A 20,821-nucleotide genomic window follows, 5' to 3' on the forward strand; every position below is an offset into this window, starting at 1 on the left:
GACCCCTAAGTAGTAGCAGTTGCCAAGACATGACCCTGTTTGCTTCTGATGTAGTTCCATCCTTACTTCAGTCATAGTGATATACAGTGGTACCTTCAGGTTACAGACGCTTCAGGTTACAGACTCTGCTAACCCAGAAATAGTGCTTCAGGTTAAGAATTTTGCTTCAGGATGAGAACAGAAATCATGCTCCGGCAGCGCAGCAGCAGCAGGAGGCCCCATTAGTTAAAGTGGTGCTTCAGGTTAAGAACAGTTTCAGGTTAAGTACGGACCTCCGGAATGAATTAAGTACTTAACCTGAGGTACCACTGTATTGGTATATTGTGATGTTTAAGCTGGTGATAGTGCCCAACCCTAGACACAACAGCAAACGTCACTGGGCATAATGCCACCCTTTATGTGCATGCATGCTTCTCTTCTCCCATGATTTACTCATGGAAACGGCAGGTGGGAACTGCATGTCAGAAGACCACCACAAATTTCATTGCATGGCATGATACATGAAAACTGCAGGGAAATGCCAGTGCAAATGGATTGTTTTCCGAAAGCAATGAACACAGAAATGAATGCTAAACTTCTGCTGGATTCCATTAGATTTCCAGAAGTGGCTTTAACATTGTGCAAAAGAACACATAAAATGTGGAAATCATCAGGTAAGGAAAAAGAAAAAATACTGTCTGAATGCAGCCCAGGAGTCGGGGGGGGGGTGTGGATCTGTGGCTATTAATGTAGCTTCTGCCAGGAACACATCTTAATCAAGGCATTTCTTCTCTGTAATCCTGTTTCCTGATTTACAAGCTTGATAATCCACTCAACAGACTAACATGTGGCCACAGCTGCCCACAGGGCCTAATTCCAGCTCTTGAAGCAAGAGCAGCAAGAAAGCTAGAAGGTGTCTTGCCATCATGGTTCTGTCCTGGGCCTATTGTTATTCAACATCTTTATAAATAACTCGGATGAAGGGGATGCTCATTAAATTTGCAGATGACACCAAACTGGGAGGGGTAGCTAATGCCGTAGAAGACAGAACTGGGATTCAAAAAAGACCTTAACAGATTGGAGAACTGAGCAAAAACTAACAAAGTGAATTTCAAAAGGGACAAATGTCAGGTTCTACACTTGGAACAACAATGAGCAACACATAGCCTCACAATATACTGAAAATATTTTTATAACACTATACTGTTTCAAAATTCATAAACAGAAGACATATAATATGTGCATGGAGTCACAAACTAATAAGAATCAAATAAATGTTCCATGAACAGGAATGGTAGGAGTGGTAAGTCACTGTCAAAGATCACTGAAATGGAGGCAGAATGGACTTCCGGGTTAGCGCCTCCGGCAATTGTGGAGCTCCTCCGATCGGGAGGAACCGGCTCCGTGAAAAACAGGGTCTGACCGCCATGGCGAAGGCGGAGACCCTTAGAAATCACAGACAGAAGAAGTCTGTGAACCTGCGATTCGGCTGGCACCTTCTGCGCCCCCCTACTCACGGGGAGACCTGGTATCGGGAATCCGGAGCGACGTGGGGTGAGAGGCGCGGTGCTTTGAATCGACCGCTTATTTCACGGAGCGAAGCCACATTGCTGCTGTTGGAGAGCGCTGACTTTTTTCCTGTGGACAATTGGATTTTAAACAACAACCCGTGAGTAGAACGGGAAATTGAGCTTTTAAATAATTTAATTTGGCACCAAACGGGGAAGGTTCAAACAGGAAGTCCACCTTCCCTTTCTGTAAATAGATTGAAGCAAAGTAGTTGTTAACTAAGGTTTTGGAAAGTCTTACATAAAGGATTAAAACTCCACTGATTGAAACTATTAATTTTGACCAAGTGAACTTGCAGGAGAAGGTGAAAAATTAAAAATCGAAGCATCACGTCTCTGAACCTGGGAACGGTTTGCAAAAAGTCCATCGACGGTAAATAGGACAAATTTGACAGCTAGCTTTAAAAGAAAGACATTCTATTGTCCGCTTCTGCACTTAAAAAGAAGAAAAGGTAACTGAAAACTGTTACTAATTTACTTTTGGAATTGTGCTGGAAAGGATTGATACAAATGGAGACTGTCTTCCTCTAGAGGGAGTTTTGGGACATTGTTACAAGAGTGCAGCTGGGAAATTGGCCTTAAGATAAAGACTGTGAGAAACTAGTTCTGACCTTGAACATCTTAAGAATGTCGGCAAAGGAAGAAGTAGTGTCTGTACTGAATAGGACAATCTATCTGTTGGGAAAGCTGCATAAACAGATAGATGTCATGGCTACTAATATTGATATTCTGGGAACAAAAGTGGGCATCAGCATAGAAGTCGACAAGAACCCGGCACAGGAATCTTTCTTAACTGAACAAATTGATGAATTAGAGAAGGAGAAAGTTGCTGTTGTTGAGTATAAAGCAAAACAAGGGGAAGCCTTAACCCTAAAGAGGCAAATGGAGGATTACAACTTGAGGCCTTATATGACTGTAATTAGGAGAAGCCAGTTTTTGAAGATGGGTGCCTGGCCTGATCTGGAAAAGAAAAGGTGGAGAGATCCCCTTATGCAGGGATCAAATGACTTTTGGAATATGAATTTGAGCCAGGAGGAGATTGGAGCTTTTGGGGCCTTTGGACTTGGAAGAATTGTGAAACAAGATTCGGAATACTTTATGGGCCCTAGCTTTAACTATGGAAATCTGGCAGACCTGTCAAGAAGGAATATAAGCATCGTTGGGTTGGAGCTCCCCCAAGATCTGCTTTTTAGCACCAAAGATTATCAAGAAGATCGGCAGAAGGGAAGTGAAGAAGAGTTAAGAGCCTCGGATATAAGATCTCCAGGTTGATGGACGCTGGGAGGTTGATGGAACTGACGGCAGGGGCCGAGACCGGGGAGGGGAGACGGTGGAAGAAAATTGGGAATTTAAAGTGTATATATGCAGATTTAAAAAAAAAAATTAATGAGAGATGGAAAAATCGTGGAATGAAATTTTTTATGACCCTAGGGGAAATGTCTTAAGAGATTAAGTTCAAATATATTAGTTTTAATGAGAAATAAGATTAAACAAAGTAAAAATGGAGGATTAATTGGTGAAAGAAGAGAATGTTAAATTACAGTATATTAAGATAAATTATTAGGATAAAAACAAAGATGAAGGATTTGCTGGAATATCTAACTGAACCAGAATACAAAGAGGGGAGGTGTGAGGAGGTCAAGGAAATAAACTAAAGAAAGAAAGTTATGTAAAGGTTTGATTTGTTCTCTTTTTTTTGATTGCATGCATTTTTTTTTCTTTTTTGTCTGTTTTCCTTTTTTATCTTTTTTCTTTGATGTGACTTGTTTTTATGTATTGTTTTGCTTTCTTTTTTGGTTTAATTGGGTGTTTTTCTGTTGTTATTTTTTATTACTCATGTAAACTTTAAAATTTTAATAAAAATCTATTAAAAAAAAAAAAGCTGATGCTGTTGGCAAAACCCTAGTGGCATTATAACGGCTCTCAACAGGTGCAATGAATCACATAGATTTACAAGAAATTTAAAGGTACATTATCCGAAATATACCAACAGTAGCCATCTTGACAGAAAACTTAAACAAAACAATTAAAATCTAATTCAGTATTTAGACCCCCAGGGTGCAGAGATTTAAACAGATAGATCAGTCTGGTTTCTTGTTGGTACAGTAATTTGACATAATCTCTCCTCATCCCAACTTTTTTTCTGATTAACCTATAAGACTGTGTAGAGTAGATCTGTATCTGCATGATGGTGTTCTACAAAGTGCTCAACTAGAGGTGCTTTCATGACTTGATTCCTAATGTGGGCTTGATGTTTCCCAATGCGGACACTGACAGCCCATATAGCAGATCCAATGTAAATTAAATTGCAAGGGTATGTAATTAAGTACACCACATATTTGGTCTGGCAGGTACTGAAGTGGCAGATAGTGAATTCTAAAGTTAGACTGAGCATTGTAGATCTCTTTTGTCTGTAACACAAACTGGCAAGATACACATCTGCTACATACCACTGAGCCTAGGACTTGCTGATCAGAAGGTCGGGGGTTTGAATCCCCACGACGGGGTGAGCTCCCATTGCTCGGTCCCTGCTCCTGCCAACCTAGCAGTTCGAAAGCATGTCAAAGTGCAAGTAGATAAATAGGTACCGCTCCGGCGGGAAGGTAAATGGCGTTTCCGTGCGCTGCTCTGGTTCGCTAGAAGTGGCTTAGTCCTGCTGACCACATGACCCGAAGCTGTACGCTGGCTCCCTTGGCCAATAAAGCAAGACGAGCGCCGCAACCCCAGAGTCGGCCACGACTGGACCTAATGGTCAGGGGTCCCTTTACCTTTTATCAAGCTAGAACTAGTGAGAGAACATGCCAATGTAAGGTCAGAGTAGACCAGTATGTCTTTAATAGGCCGAATTTTTCTGAAGCCAATCAATCTAAAATTACTTAATTTTACTTAATGGTGGCTATTGAGTCTTTTTATATGCTTTATGTGTTTAATATGCCTGGATTACCAATGTTGTTTCCTCCCCTCTTTTATGATTTTATTGCTAAACTATTCCAATAACAGCTGAATGAATGAAATGGATGACTCTTCACCACCAGACTCAACTCTGCCTCTTGGTCTCCCTTCTTTCACTCACCAGCTTCTACCTCTGATTCTTGACTTCTCTCTGCCACAGACTCTCCCAGCTCACTAAGCCCTGTTACCCCTTCAGCTTCCAACACCTTCTCCTCCCCGTCTTCCCCCTCTGACCACTCATCGTCATCCCACTAGCACACTCTGGGCCCTGACACTTCTTCCCCTGGTGGTTCCCCAACTGATTACTCCCACCATTCCTCAGTATTCAACCAGTCCATGACAATTTCTATGCAGAGACCTGCTATCTTTTTTTTTTTTTTTTAAGTCAGCAAAGAGCACAAATATTTGCTTGCTAGAGAGAGGCACACAGCCCCACTACTAAATTAGGTCACTAGCCCATCTAGTCTAGCATCCTGTCAACACAGTGGCCAAACTTATAAAATGAAATTATTATTATTATTATTATTATTATTATTATTATTATTATTATTATTATTCCACCCACCTGGCTGGCTGGGCAGCTTCCAACAGAATTTAAAAACATAATAAAATGTCAAACGTTAAAAAACTTCCCTGAACAGGGCTGCCTTCAGGTGTCTTCTAATAATTTTGTAGTTCTTTATCTTCTTGGCATCTGATGGGAGGGTGTTCCACAGGGAGGGTGCCACTACTGAGAAGACCCTCTGCCTAGTTCCTTGTAACTTCACTTCTCACAGTGAGGGAACTGCCAGAAGACCCTCGGAAGTGGACCTTAGTGTCTGAGCTGAACGATGGAGGTGGAGACGCTCCTTCAAGTACACTGAGCCAAGGCCATTTCAGGCTTTAAAGGTCAGTACCAACACTTTGAATTGTGCTCAGAAATGTACTGGGAGCCAGCAAAGATCCTGTAGGACTGGTGCTATAGGGTCCCAGCAGCCACTCCCAGTCACCAGTCTAGCTGCCGCATTCTGGATTAGTTGCAGTTTCTGGGTTACCTTCAAAGGTAGCCCCACACAGAGCGCATTGCAGTAGTCCAAGTGGGAGATAACAGGAACATGCACCACTCTGGCAAGAAAGTGCACAGGCAAGTAGGGTCTCAGGTGGAGCTCGTAGATAGCTGCCCTGGACACAGGATTGACCTGTGCCTCCATGGACAACAGTGAATCCAAAATGACTCCCAGGCTGCACACCTGGTTCTTCAGGGGCACAGTTACCCCGTTCAGGACCAGGGAATCCCCCCCCACCCGCCCCCTGTCCCCCAGAAATAGTACAGTGGTACCTCTGGTTACGTGCTTAATTCGTTCCGGAGGTCTGTACTTAACCTGAAACTGTTCTTAACTTGAGGCACCACTTTAGCTAATGGGGCCTCCTCCTGCTGCTGCTGCTGCTGTCGCTGAACCACCGGAACATGATTTCTGTTCTCACCCTGAAGCAAAGTTCTTAACCTGAGGTACTATTTCTGGATTAGCAGAGTCTGTAACCTGAAGCGTATGTAACCTGAGGTACCACTGTACTTCTGTACAGACCTCAACCTCATTTGCCCATGGGAAGCCAAGAAGCAGGACCTGAGTGAAACTGATTGCTAGTGTGCAGCAGGGCCGTCTTAAAAATATCTGGAGCCGTGGTGCAAAGATCCCTCCCCCACCCCATTTCCCAGAGTTGCCAACCTTTTTACAGTGCTGCCGGCAGCTTTGCAGGGCTGGAGGAGGCCTGCAGCGGCTGGAGGGCAGCTCCTCCAGCGAGGAAGAGGCGGAGGCTCTGGGCGCGACGCTGCTTCAGCATGGCATGGCGGAGGTGGGCGAGGGCAGCAAGTTGATGCCAGGAGGCACTGCGTCCAGCCTCCGCCTCTAACCCTGGCACCCTCCAGAACTTGGCACCCTGGCGCCCCACGCCATTTGCCTCTATGGGCAAGACGTCCCTGGTGTGCAGCCTCCAACAATTCAAAACCCTGGAGAGCGACTGCCTATTACAGTAAGCAGTACTGGTTTAGATAGACCAGTTGTTTCGCTCATTATAAGGCTGCTTCCTTTGTTCCTTTGTACAGTGCTCTGTGAGGCCATGTGGAACACCCATCACCGCTCAATTACGTGGATCACAGCATTTGCATCCCTATAGCTCTACCTTCACTTGCAAGACTTCCCAGTTGAAGCAGTCTGCATATTCTGGCCATGACCCTTCTATTGAGTTCACTACAGCAACAGGAGTCAATCAAAGGGCTTCCTGATTAGTGGCCCAGCCTCTGCAGACTGAGAGCTTGTCCAGGAGAGCCACTGCAACATGGTGTGTTCTTTTGTGACAGGGGAAGATTAGTTTCAGGTAAGGTGGCGACTCAGCATTGCCAAAGAAGGACAAAAGAGGCTATAAATCTGCATGAGATTGGCAAGCGTTCCTTTATTATTCCAGGGAGATTATCCCTATGGCAAGCCAGCAAGCAAGACCCGAGTGCAACAGCACTCTCCCTACTTGCGATCCCAACTTGTATTCAAAGGCTTACAGCCTCTGATATTGGAGCACTCTCTGCACCCCTCACCCAACCCTCACAGCCGCTCTTCAAAATGGGAGCTTTTGGTGAATTACAGCACGGCAGAGGCCTGAGAAGCACATTAAGCACAGCCCCGACCGTAGTAAATTATTCCCGTTGGCAGAATGAGCTATTAATCACTTATTTATTTTAAACGGGAAAGGAGCTCATTTAACCTTTTTATTTACCTTTGGCAGTCAAGATAAACACCATATTTCAGCGCCAGCTCTTATCCACCTAACAGCTTTATACTTCTGGGGCTAAACTCTGCCAGCTGCTTTTAAAGTAGGATTTCCCTTTACATACTATTCCCCCCCGCCCCCGGTTGTTTGTGGCTGTTTAAAGCAATGCTAGCAGAGAATAAACACTACTGCCTGAACCTGCACAACTATGTATGGGTGCTTTTTCATGGCTCATAAGCGGACTCCTGTTGAAATCCTGAGGTGCTTTTTCTTTATTTGGAATATCTAGACCTCTGGCAAGCCCTCAAGGACACAAAAAATTGTTTTACATGCACACATTAAAGACAGTCTTGTGGCACCCAAGAGAGTAACAGCTTTGGGGTTTTAAGATGTCACATGAGTCCTTTTTTTATGAATGCTTGCTGCAACTCTCTGAAACTGAAAGGCATGGTAGTGACATGTGCTAAATGTATGCACTGATATGGCTCTATGTTTATATATGCAAAATATTGGTCCTGCTCTTCAGAATATATTTTCAGCGCTTTACTACCTCTGATTCTGGACAAGTGGATTTGGCCACTTTAAAATTTTGATCCAAAAGAGGGCACCAAATCCTCTTTTTAAATCAAATTTTTCATGTATCTTGGGGTTCGCACTAAATACTGTAGGAAGCAAGCTCAGGCATGGAGCAGCTTTGACATCATCATCATCATCCTCAGGTGGTCAACCTGTGTCTCAGCTTAATAGCATCAGACCACAAGTATGAGGATCACATGACTGGATTATGTGACTGAATGTTCTTCCATACCCTTATGGAAAATAAATAAATCCATCCACACAGAAAATGTCCTTTCCTCCTGATATTCTGCTTTTCTATGTCCAGTATGGAGATGTAAAGTAGCATTGTAATGATCACTTCTATTATGTTCTATCATGTTATTCTTATTTATTGTTAGTAAATCACTATGGAATTTATTTGAATGAAAAGCAGCATAGAAACATAATTTAAGGTTACCAGATTTTTTTCAATGAATCCAGGGACACTTTTCAACTTCAATGGATTTTGTATGGGGACTGATTTGTAAATCTGGGGACTGTCCCCAGGAAATGGGAATGTCTGGTAAGCTTAATATAATCAATCAATTAATCATTCTTTACAAACAAGTCAATTGTCACCTTGTGATGTTGGACAGAAAATTAAGTGGTTTCCAGCTGTAATGTTTTAAGAGATATGGAAAATAAGGTTCTGAAATAAGCAAAAACTAATGGTGAGGATTTGCTGAATTTACAATTTGAATTGGAATATAAGAAAGGGAGGTATGAGGAGGTCCGGAAAATAAGTTAAAAGAAAATAGGTAAAGGGAAATTTTATGTGTTTTTAGTTGTTTTTGTATTTTTTTTCTTTTGTATTTTTGTATTTTTGTTACTTTTTTTGTCTTGTTTATTCTGGAAAATTTCAATATATATATTTTTTTTTAATTGTCACCTTGAGAGATAATGGGTTGGTGAAGCCACACTAGCAGATAGAAGAGAAAAAGGAATCAAACTATCTGGAACTTTACTAAAAATCCAAGCAATTACCCCCCCTCCCACGCAACCAAATAAGGACAAACCTCTATCCTCTGGTTATAGGATAGATTATAAAAATCTTCGCACTGTAAAGTTTTGTTGCAGGTTCCACTTGTTCTTTTTAAAGAAGTTCTGACATACGTTACAGAAATGTACTGCTTCAGAATACTTATGAGCGTTTGGCAGAACCCAACCACTAAAGAACAACAGCTTTTTGGCAACCAAGATCAAAATACAGTATCAAAATACCAATAAATAGATAATTCATAAAATAATTATTTATTGGCAATCAGGAACGGAAACAAAATGTTACAGCACAGAGCACTGCCCTGTTAAAGGCTTCCACCAGCCATGTCCCTTTCATAAAACAGCATCCCTTCTTCACCAACAAGTATTATGTGGCCATGGGGATACTCACCTGGCTGTTTTTAAGGTGTTCTCCATTTTAGAATTTCTTGCTTCTAAAAGCTATTATGATTGTGATTATATCTTTATTTAAACCCTGCCTTTTTCAGTGATAGAACCCAAAGCTGACTCCAGCGTTGTGGTTACAGATAGGTAGCCGTGTTGGTCTGCCATGGTCAAAACAAAATAAAAAAATTCCTTCCAGTAGCACCTTAAAGACCAACTGAGTTAGTTCTAGGTATGAGCTTTCGTGTGCATGCACACTTCTTCAGATACCAGCGTTGTGGTTCTTCAGATACCAGCGTTGTGGTTTGGTGCTTCTGCAAATATGGGGATGCTCTCAGGCTTGATGTTACTTCCTTTCTTGTTCATGTGTGATGCTACCTTGATTGCATAAGGATCATTACACAGGCAGGCTTCCTCAAACTCGGCCCTCCAGATGTTTCTGGCCTACAACTCCCATGATCCCTAGCTAGCAGGACCAGTGGTCAGGGATGATGGGAATTGTACAGTGAACACTTGGGTTGCGAATGTGATCCGTACGGGATGCATGTTTGCAACCCGCAGCATTCACAACCCATGTCTGCGCACGCACAGGTTGTGATTCGGTGCTTCTGCGCATGTGCAAAGCCTGATTTAGTGCTTTTGTGCATGTGCAACTGCCGAAACCCAGAGGTAACCCATTCTGGTACTTCTGGGTTTTGGTGGTCTGCAACCCGAAAAAACGCAACCTGAAGCAGCTGTAACCCAAGGTATGATATCTGGAGGGCTGAGTTTAAGGAAGCCTGACACAGAGAATTGGTTTGCTAACACCACACAGGATTTATTTGGTGAGATGTGACTCTGTCTTAGCTCAGACCTCTGTCTTGCAGGGACATGCAGCAATAATCTGCAACTTGGCTGTTTGCAGGCATCTCTCAAAAAAGAACCCTTGGATCATTCCTAGCCATTCTTACCTGCCTCTTTGCAACATTTATTAGGTGCTTTATACTCTGTTTTTTTTTTTTTTTAAGGAGGGGAGTGTTTGGTGATTTGCATTTATTTAGTTATCTATTTGGAGTAGAGGAAACAAATACATAAAAACAAAGAAGTCTGACAGCTTAGTAAAATAGCAAGGAATTTCCCTTTTCTTTCATCTTCTCTATTTTACATTTAGGTATTCTTCAGATGAGGGGAATAAACTTTACCCATCGCTGTTAGTAACAGCTTGACATCAGATGTAATGAAATCAAGAAATAGACAATGTTTAAAACACAGTTAAGGGAGTGCTGCTTATTTGTTGTGTGTCTTTGTGGAGTTCTTTTCACAATCTGTCCTGCTTTGAGCTGTTTACATCCTATAACCTTCCTCCATCCATTGATACTTACAATGGAAGCCATTCCTAATATAAGCTTGTGAGGAGGTTCAGCATTAATTAAATGGAACCGTAAAAATAATTGCACACGTGCACATCCATCAAAGGCAGGTACTAGTCTCTACCCAGGAACCAACGCTGGATGTGAACTCCACTGGTGTAACTGTCATGAGGCTGTTAGGGAGAAAATAAATGCATCCCAAACCGACGATTTCATTTAGGAAGAGTAAAAAATAAAAAATAAAAAGATTGTGAAGGATTAATGAGGCGAAGGGTTTGTGTTTGCAATTGGATGTAAAATGCAAACATACTAAGTTGTGATATCATCATTTAACCTTAATGTTCAATAGAGTTCCAATCACTAGCACACCAAAGGGGCAATTAACCATGAGCCGTGAAAAAGAGAACATTCCAAATGGGAGAGGGAAAGAGCTGAAGGGAAAAACAGCTGCAGTGAAGAAGAATTTGAGAATACAAGGCCAAAAGGTTTAAAAGAGAATAAGGTGGTTTTGAAACGCCCAGCTTGACAGAAAACGCAAAAGGGCACCTTGTGGCACCTTAAGGACTAAAGAGATTTATTGCGGCTATCAGCAAAAAAAGCACCTTAAAAGGAGCTGAGTTTCCCTGTGGCAAGCAGGCAGTCTATTTATTACAAGCACGAAGTGGAAGGACCAGATGGGGACTGAAAAGACCCTCGTTCAAATTTTTGCTGCGTGACTTTGGACCAGGCACACTGTCTGGGCCTAACTGACCTCAGAGGGTTGTTGTGTGGACAAAAGAAGAGAAAAAGGGGAAAATATAAACACTAGTTGGAACTCTTCCTTGGTGGAAGAGTGGGATATAAAGAGTTTTAGCCAACTAAGTCCTAGAGGAGACCCATTAAAATGAATGGATCTATGTCCGTCATGCCCATTAATTTCAACAGGTCTAACAAATGGAAAGATCCTATGAAGAAAGCAAAAAGTTGGTGTGAAAAACTGTTTCACTCCTAGTCCCCACATATACAATCAACACAAGATGAGTGTGCATTCCTCCTAGATTTGTATCACAGCACACCAGGAAAATAGAATCAACTCCCCACCCCCACCCCCAATAACAATCATGAGACCCAGCATACAGGTTACCCTAACCCTAGGAAAGAACCAAGATAATGCCAGCTGATCACAAGGCAATTTAGATAAGAGAAATAGCACAAAAGGGAAGAGTTAGGGCTCCTCCACATGACCTGCTTATTCAGCATTCACCCTGATTTGCTTAGACAAAGCTTATGTAGTGGTTATACTATATCTAGTATTTACTGAGCATTTGTTCTGATTTGTTTATGGGAGTGGTTGGTTATAAGACAATATAACCACTCCCTATCATCCTGATTTGCATGCAGAGTGAAGATAAGGTGGCAAATGTTGTTAGGCTTAGAAAAGTCCCATCCCAATTAATGACCTCAGCAATATCTCTCTGGATACTTAGAAACAACAAGAGAAATTACATCATTTAAAGCAGCTAAGAAAAAGCGACGTTTTCTCTCCACCAAGTGAATTATTTATGTCCCAAACTATCATCCTCATAATAACAGTAATAAAAGGAATGCTTTTCAGGCCTGTAGTACAGGAGAAGCATGCAGAGAGTTCTCTCTCTCTCTCTCTCTCTCTCTTTCTCTCTCTCTTTCACACAGCTCAGAAATAAATAAGGGAGAAGAGAGAATCAAACAGAAAAGACAGAAAGAACTAGAAAAGGATTTTCTTCCCTCCAGCCTCCAATCATTGTTTGGAAAATCTAAGTCCTGCTCAAGCAAGCACATGCTGAGAATATTTTTAGGAAAAAAAGGTCCTTCCTGGATCATTATTGGAGGAGAATGGGTGTTCCCCCCACCATTACGCCAGATAATTTTCTGTTTCTTATGCTTTCCAAACAAGGAGAACATTTTCCTAAATATTTTCCATCACATTTATTTGGGGCTTGTTGTTTAGTCATTTAGTCGTGTCCGACTCTTTGTGACCCCATGGACCAGAGCACACCAGGCACTCCTGTCTTCCACTGCCTCCCACAGTTTGGTCAAACTCATGCTGGTAGCTTCGAGAACACTGTCCCACCATCTCGTCCTCTGTCATCCCCTTCTCTTTGTGCCCTCCATCTTTCCCAACATCAGGGTCTTTTCCAGGGAGTCTTCTCTTCTCATGAGGTGGCCAAAGTATTGGAGCCTCAGCTTCAGGATCTGTCCTTCCAGTGAGCACTCAGGCCTGATTTCCTTAAGAATGGAGAGGTTTGATCTTCTTGCAGTCCATGGGACTCTCAAGAGTCTCCTCCAGCACCATAATTCAAAAGCATCAATTCTTTGGTGATCAGCCTTCTTTATGGTCCAGCTTTCACTTCCATACATCACTACTGGGAAAACCATAGCTTTAACTATACAGATCTTTGTTGGCAAGGTGATGTCTCTGCTTTTTAAGATGTTGTCCAGGTTTGTCATTGCTTTTTATTTGGGACAGTCACTGATTATTATCTCTGCTGCTCTAAAATGTGTATATTTTTTCCTGTGGTTTTTTTTTTTCCTTTTTTGTATTTTATTTGTAGTGTCTTTAGGATGTTGTAAACACCTTACAGACTTCCTTTGAAATATGAAATGGTACATAAATTACCTAAATAGTCAATAGTCAATCAATTTTATTGTATAGTGCCAAAGGACTTTACAATGGAAGACAGAGAATAAAAGGAAACTTCCATCTAAAATCACACAACGTAACCTGTAGCGGGTTTGCAACATAAAAAGAATTTTACAACATTAAAACTTAAGATTGGAGTGCATTAACATAGCTAGAACGGAGCTTCTTGGCTGCCAGCGCAAACTTGGCTCCCTGGTGTGTAATATATAGATGTTTATCTGCTAGGAGTTCAACTGTCACTTCCTGTGTGGATTGACCTGGAAGCCAATTAAGAATTGGCAATATTTTTTTCTCCTCTGGGCATTGTATATAGGGGGGAAATCAGCATGATAGTGTGTGGGGTCCTCCATCTGACTGCATCCATTTACATTTGCAACCCATATGGTGATTTTCCTGATATCTCCCCTCTAAATATGCTTAGGGCATCTGTTGAAATCTTAGTTCTGCAGAGGGTCTCCTTTGTTGTGGGAAGGTCAGAGTCTCAAGGTAATGCGGCCTTGAGTGATTGGTCAGAATTTGCGGGTACCAAGGAAAGTAACAGGCGGCAATGATGGATGCTCTGTCTTGGTTGGCATCCTGCACAAAACTCCAATTTCTAAGGTCATGTGGGTTAAGGGCTAAGTAGTTCTCCATTTGAACTACTGCCTAGCCCCCTGTCCTTAGTTGTTTTAACTAGTACATCTTAGTAAGAGTATGATCCCCGAAGGCAGGCATCAATAAATTACCTAAATAAGCAGATCGTCATTATCATCATCGTTTTCCAATAACAATAGAAAACAATCTATTTCCTGCTGCACAGGAGGAAAATGGGGAGAGAACAAGTAAACTCTCTCCCCAAAACTGGTCATGTTGATCCCAGCCCTCAGGAAGCGGATGGGAGAATTTCTCCTCACCAATGGAGAACATTTGCTGAAATGGTCCCCAGAATTTTGCCTCCCACAAACAGGATGGAACATTTTGGGAGTCTTTTTTTGCTACCTTAAGCCAGCTGAAGGAAGCGATCATTACACAAATGCTTTCACTTTGCCCAATGTCATATTCCCAAATGCATTTATGAGTAATGAAACTCTATTAAGGCAAGACACCCACCCACAATTCTATCCGAAACCCACAGGGGTTAGGTATGCAGTCAGCTTGACAATGGAAAGCCACTCCCCTCTTTTGTGTGGGTTCCTATAGAAAGGAAGACGATGCACCCCAAAGGCACCCCCATGTGATAAACCACAGTGGGGAATGTTTGGTGCTCTGTATTTAGATCAGGGGTCAGCAAACTTACCGCGCCTTGGGCCGGTGTCTCCAGCGCCGATCGCACAGCGGGCCGGATCGCACGCTATTTCCGGCACACTTCCGGTTCGGAGGAGCACCGGAAATAGCTTGTGCGCATGTGCACGGGCCTCCTCCGACCCGGATGGGCACAGGAAATAACGCTTGCGCATGCATACAAGCTATTTCCGGTGCTCCTCCGACCCAGAAGTGGGCAGCCACACAGTGCAGTGCCGGAAAGAGCGGGCGGCGGCAGCGGGTGGCGGGTGTTGCTGCGGGCTGGATAAATGAGTCCCTCGGGCCTTATCCAGCCCGCGGACCTTAGTTTGGGGACCTTAGTTTAGATGAAGGGAGGAAGCTCAGCAGCTGGGCACATGCTTTGCAGGAGGGGAGAGAGACTTTCATTTTAAAGATATTGTGACTTTTTATTTTGGATCAGATTGTTACTATTGATGTTTTTATATGTGTTTGAAACCACCCAGAGTAGCTGGGGCAACCCAACCAGATAAGTGGGGTATGTATGTATGTATAAATTGTTATTACAACTATTATTATTATTATTATTATTATTATTATTATTATTATTATTATTAGAGTTTGGATTTGATATCCTGCTTTATCACTACCCAAAGAAGTCTCAAAGCGGCTAACATTCTCCTTTCCCTTCCTCCCCCACAACAAACACTCTGTGAGGTGAGGCTGAGAGATTTCAGAGAAAACAAAATAAAAAAATTTCTTCCAGTAGCACCTTAAAGACCAACTAAGTTAGTTCTTGGTATGAGCTTTTGTGTGCATGCACACTTCTTCAGATACACTGAAACAGAAGTCACCAGACCCTTCTATATAGTGAGAAGGTGGGGAGGGGTATTACTCAGAAGGGTGGTGGGAATGGGTGATTGGCAGATAGCTGTGATGAGCCTGTTGACGACTCTTAACGACTGCAATAGGTCTTACAGGAAAAAGCAAGGGGTGAGAAGGTGAAAAATGGCTTTGTCATGTATAATGAGATAAGAATCCAATGTCTTTGTTCAGACCAGGTCTCTCCATGGTTTTAAGTTTGGTAATAAGTTGCAATTCAGCAGCTTCTCTTTCCAGTCTATTTCTGAAATTCCTTTGTAATAGAACAGCTACTTTGAGATCTTGTATAGAATGTCCTGGGAGATTGAAGTGTTCTCCTATTGGTTTCTCTGTCTTGTGATTCCTGATGTAAGATTTATGTCCATTTATTCTTTGGCGTAAGGTTTGGCCTGTTTGTCCAATATAGAGAGCTGAAGGACACTGTTGGCATTTGATGGCATACACAATGTTAGACGATGAGCAATTAAATAGTCCCGAGATGGTATGTGTGATGTTGTTGGGGCCAGTAATGGTGTTGTCTGGGTGTATGTGGCAGCAAAGTTGGCATCTGGGTTTATTGCAGGCTCTGGTGCCAGTGTCCGTGTTAGGTCTGGTTGTAGTATTATTGTGGGTTAGGAGTTGTTTAAGATTGGGTGGCTGTCTGTAGGCAATGAAAGGTCTTCCTCCCAGAGCTTGAGAAAGAGAACTGTCATTGTCCAGGAGAGGACAATGCTCTGGGAGGAAGACCTTTCATTGCCTACAGACAGCCACCCAATCTTAAACAACTCCTAACCCACAATAATACTACAACCAGACTTAACAGGTACCACTGTATTTATTTAATTTGTATCATGTCCTCCTCCCCCCCCCGAAGGAGACCAGGGCAGCAAGTACATACATCATTTGAAAATAAATAAAACAAATAAAACATTTTAAAGACAATTACAGTTAAAAACATCTCAAAACAGTGATGGTTTTAAACATTATTTCATCTCGTTTTCTCAGGGTTGCCAGGAACATTATTCTGGGTAAACATAGTTAACATAAATGTTTTCAGATCCACTGAACAGGCCCTCTCACACGTCAAGACCAATTGCTGTTTTTCTGAGGTGGCACCACCAACAAATACTATATTGATAAAATAGTGTTTTGAATTATAAAGAAAGAAAAAGTGGAAGCTATGAGGAGGTAGGGATAGTATACATTACTAGCAGAAAATCTTAAAAACTTGGATTAAGTTGGCTTTCCAGTGACATTTTGAGGATGGTTTTACTTTCAAGAGTCAAGTCATGTTAAGTCAATAAATGTCTGTTGCTTAACTGGACAGCATCTGAGTCATGCCATCACTGACCAGGGGAAATAACAGTATGGGAAGCCCTAGGCTGGGGTCTTCAGATGACTGATGTAGAAAATAATATCATTTTCACCTGCTAACCAATGTGAGTGCATATGTTTGAAATGGCTGTAACATAGAGAAGGTAAAGCAATGTAACTGATACTCTTAGGGGGGAAAAAGGTTTGAAAGAAGTTGACAACAGTTGCTGCAGCCAGAGTTTTCATAACTGTGTGTGAAACATTACAAGTTAAGTAGAATTAGGAAGCTACCAAACCACAGAAACCATGAGAACAAATGCTAATGATTTTTTCACATGCCTCTAATAGGCACCAATACATATGACTTTAAAAGGATAGTAGGAAATGTCATATCGGTAGATATGAGTCATAATGGTTGGTTGCATGCAACCTTACATGATCAGAGACAACACACTTCTAATTATCCATTTCTGGGGAACAACAGCAGGAGACAGCTGTGGTGCACATATCCTACTCCCAGGCTTTCCAGAGGCATCTGGTAGGCCTCAGTGAGAAAGAGGGTATTTAAAATAGGTAAGTACAGAAGAACTCTTCTTATGTTCACCCCTGGAAGATTCTCAATTGCCTCTGACAAATTACCCTGATACTTGGAGCACTAAATCCTAAGACACATTAGTGGAGCACAAGAGGTGCAGGACCGTATCCTGGATGTATTAGTGTACACAAGTTCCATTTCCCTAACCCATGATGACTATGGAAGTGTCAGAGGAAAGTTGCATGAGGATTTCCTTATGCAGCCTGTTGTACAGGTACATACCAGAAACAGCATCATTGCCAAAAAAAAAAGCATGCACAAGCCCTTGAGTTTGACCGAGCAAAAAAAAAGGATAGCACATAAGAAATGAGGTAGAGGAAGGATGAAAGTGGGGAAATGATTCAATATTCCAAATATTGTGAAATTACCTCTGGGCCGGTTCCTGCGTTTTCGCCTCCCAACTGAAGAGCTGCGAAGTGCTGGCTGCAGATGGCCTATCTCGATTGGTGTATTGGTTCGGAAACTCTCCTTGAACTTCTGCATCAGGGACTCCACTGTTTCTTGTGTCACCTCTGTAGCTGCAAGTTGGTGGTGAGGGGACAATAAGGAATTGAACAGTTAAAGAGCTCATGCAGAGACAAAACACTGTTTGCCCATCCCAACCAAAACAGAGCCTTCCGCAACCCATCGCATCCAATGTTACTCTTACTTAGAGCAGAAAAAAAATCCAAATTATGGGCATGACTAACATAGGTCCATTAATTTCAATGAGTCTGTTCTTAGTTGGCTATAACCTGATCCCTTTAGAGCAGTGTTACCAGTAGGAGAGGCATGTAAAGGCTCAGGAAAAGCTTGATATCTATCAACCTCTACTATAAACACCTTCAACAAGAACCAAACTTGAAGACAAATGGCCTGAACTCCAAGGAAAGACTATTTATCGTAAAGGTAAAGGATCCATGGATGGTTAAGTCCAGTATACAACATTACAGAGGCTTCAAACTGTCATTCCCACTAACACTGAAAATTAATTACTGGATGAGCTATGATTTTTCTTTTCCTTCCTTCCTTCCTTCCCTTCCTTCCTTCCTTCCTTTAACAACCTCTTTGGTACATTAACCCCTTTCCAGTGGGAAATGCCAGTACTGGTTGCTGTATGTCTGCCATGACATAAAGATTCAATGCTGTGGTGACATGGGGAAGTGACTGACTTGGTATGGGCTGAAGCAAATGCTATTTTTGCAAGACAAAATCTTCCTGGGCTGCTTTTCATTCCTTTATTTTTTAATCATTCAGTATTCTAGCCCAAACTTGCCCTAATGTAGAATTTGCCTACTGTTCCAAACTCCAACTTATATTGCCAACATAGTGAAATGAATTGGTTAAACTCATTCAACGTAGTACCTTGATTTAAGATGCCAAGATAGTCCCAGGGCCTTTCCCCCCTTTTCCTTTTTAAGTATTAACCCTGCTGGCCTGCCTTGGCCCAGAGATGCATTAGATAGGAATAGCACTTGGAGGTTATTTGGACACCTGGGGCATTTGGTGTCTGGCAAGGCTGCAGCCTAAAGATTTAATTCTCATTCCAGCATGAAGCAGAGTGTGTTTTTAACAGGACACACCAGGGTGTCAGTGTAGATTGGCAAAAGTGTAAAGTGAAGTAGGATATACCAAGGTAGAAAGAGCTACTCCCCCTCAGGACATGGGGAGATGCAATTCTTATTTAAGGCCCAAGTCTTCCCTTTCCCCTCACCCTGCACTGCATTAGGAGGGACCCCTGTTTCTGGAAGAGCAACTGACATCATTGAGCTAGAAAATGTGCGGAAAGCAGCAAAAAGGTCACAGAGGAGAAAATAGAAAGCACCAGGAGGAAAAGTTAGAAGGAGAAAGGCAGAGCAGCCCCTCATTTGTCAGGCCTTTGATGCCACCATGGCCAGGATGTGTAATTTCACACTTGGACTATGGGCAGCAGGATCTATAAGATGTCTCTAATAACATCAGGTTGCTGGACATGCTGCAGATTTGCTCTGCCTTTGAAGGGTATCCCTGGTGCCTGAGATAATGGACCTACATTTCCCAGATAGTAGCTTTTAAGAGCTCCAGGATTCATCCAAAGACTTATCAGCACTGACAGAACCAGCTCTGGAAGGTGATGATATGAAGCTGTCAGGTGATGGTAATTCCACACAGAGGCGTACCCAGGGACTGGCAAAACTGGCCTCTGCTGGGGCACAGGTCCAGGGTGAGCCACAAAAATCACCTTTCAGACTATGAGGGGCATAGCATATATCGTATGTATGTGGCAAGGTGATGCCACTGTCGTAGCAAGATCAAATGTGAATGTGGGGGGGGAGCTTCTCACACAGCAGTACAAGATGTGTGTCAAAGTGATTTGGAGCGGGGGAGCTGCTACAGCTCCTTGCAAAGGGCACAAGGGGTCCTAGGTAGGCCTCTGACTCAGTGAAGGTGGAGCCATCATCCACAACTGTCACTGCCCTCTCCACATTTCATTGCTGGCTTAGATTTCTTTAGTTCTATCCTGCCCTTCCTCCAAGGAGCTCAAAGTGACAGGCACAGTTCTCATAACAACCGCATGACGTGGGTTAGGCTGAGAAAAAGCGCCTCCCACCCCCACTATCCCAAACCACCAGTGAGGTTTATGGTTGAATGGAGACTTGAGCATGTATCACTACAGTCCTAGCTCAACATACGAACCACTACTACATTCACGGGATGGTAGAACCACTACATTCATGGATTCACGGGATGGTAGGAGCGAGGGAAGCCTGTGTTTATGAAACATCTGCAGTAAAAGCATCTTAATAATAGCCAGGAGATTATGGTGCACTTGTGTGAAACCATAGGTCAATGGTACTGGCTTTCCTGCAGAAACCCCCAGATTCAATCCCCAACCTCTCCACTTTAAATGGGTATCAGGTGGCAAGGCTAAGTTGCCTACATGGAACCTTGGAGATACACACACACACAGCAGCCTGTGAAATTAGTGTGAAAGTTACACAGCTTACAAAACAAACAGTACCAAACTAGATGGACCTACTTATAAGCCAGCTTTTTTCTCATTGATCTCTGGTGTAACACTGGGTTAGTTAACATGATGCCCTCTACATGTTTTGAACCATAGCTCCCTTCATCCCTGAGCAGAGGCCTCGGTGACTGAAGCTGGTGGAAGTAGGAGTTCAGTGACTTCTGGGAGGGTGCAGTGTTGGCTACCCTGACCTGGCAATGTGCTGGCTCTCATCTGACAGTTAGAAGGAGACATTTTTAATATGATAAAAATGTGTGTTTTTGTGTGTACACAATGTTCCAATTTTACATTTTTTTTTTCTGGCTGCATAGCTTGTGGATAATAAGTCACTCATCCCACTTAAACTACTGCAGAACAAATTGATAGGTTTCTGTTTTGTGTTTGTGTGTATGTATGTTTCCCCATTCCCAACAAACACAGTGAACTAACACATTAAAGGTAAAGGTAAAGGGACCCCTGACCATTAGGGCCAGTTGTGACCGACTCTGGGGTTGCGGCGCTCATCTCATTTTACTGGCCAAGGGAGCTGGGTACAGCTTCCAGGTCATGTGGCCAGCATGACTAAGCCGCTTCTGGCGAACCAGAGCAGCACACGGA

General features: G+C 42.6%; 1 protein-coding gene across 2 annotated transcripts in view; it reads right to left on the reverse strand.

The window, feature by feature from the left end:
- ASTN2 (astrotactin 2) overlaps window positions 1-20,821 on the reverse strand; it is a 658,777-nt gene that overhangs the window by 374,353 nt on the left and 263,603 nt on the right. For both annotated transcript variants that reach the window (XM_081847443.1, XM_081847444.1), the window contains exon 4: window positions 17,607-17,756. In XM_081847443.1, coding sequence (XP_081703569.1) covers window positions 17,607-17,756 — 150 coding nt within the window. The remainder of the gene's footprint in view (window positions 1-17,606; window positions 17,757-20,821) is intronic.

The sequence above is a fragment of the Podarcis erhardii genome (assembly GCF_964252035.2).
Source record: "Podarcis erhardii genome assembly, chromosome: Z".
NCBI classification, from domain to species: Eukaryota; Metazoa; Chordata; class Lepidosauria; order Squamata; family Lacertidae; genus Podarcis; species Podarcis erhardii.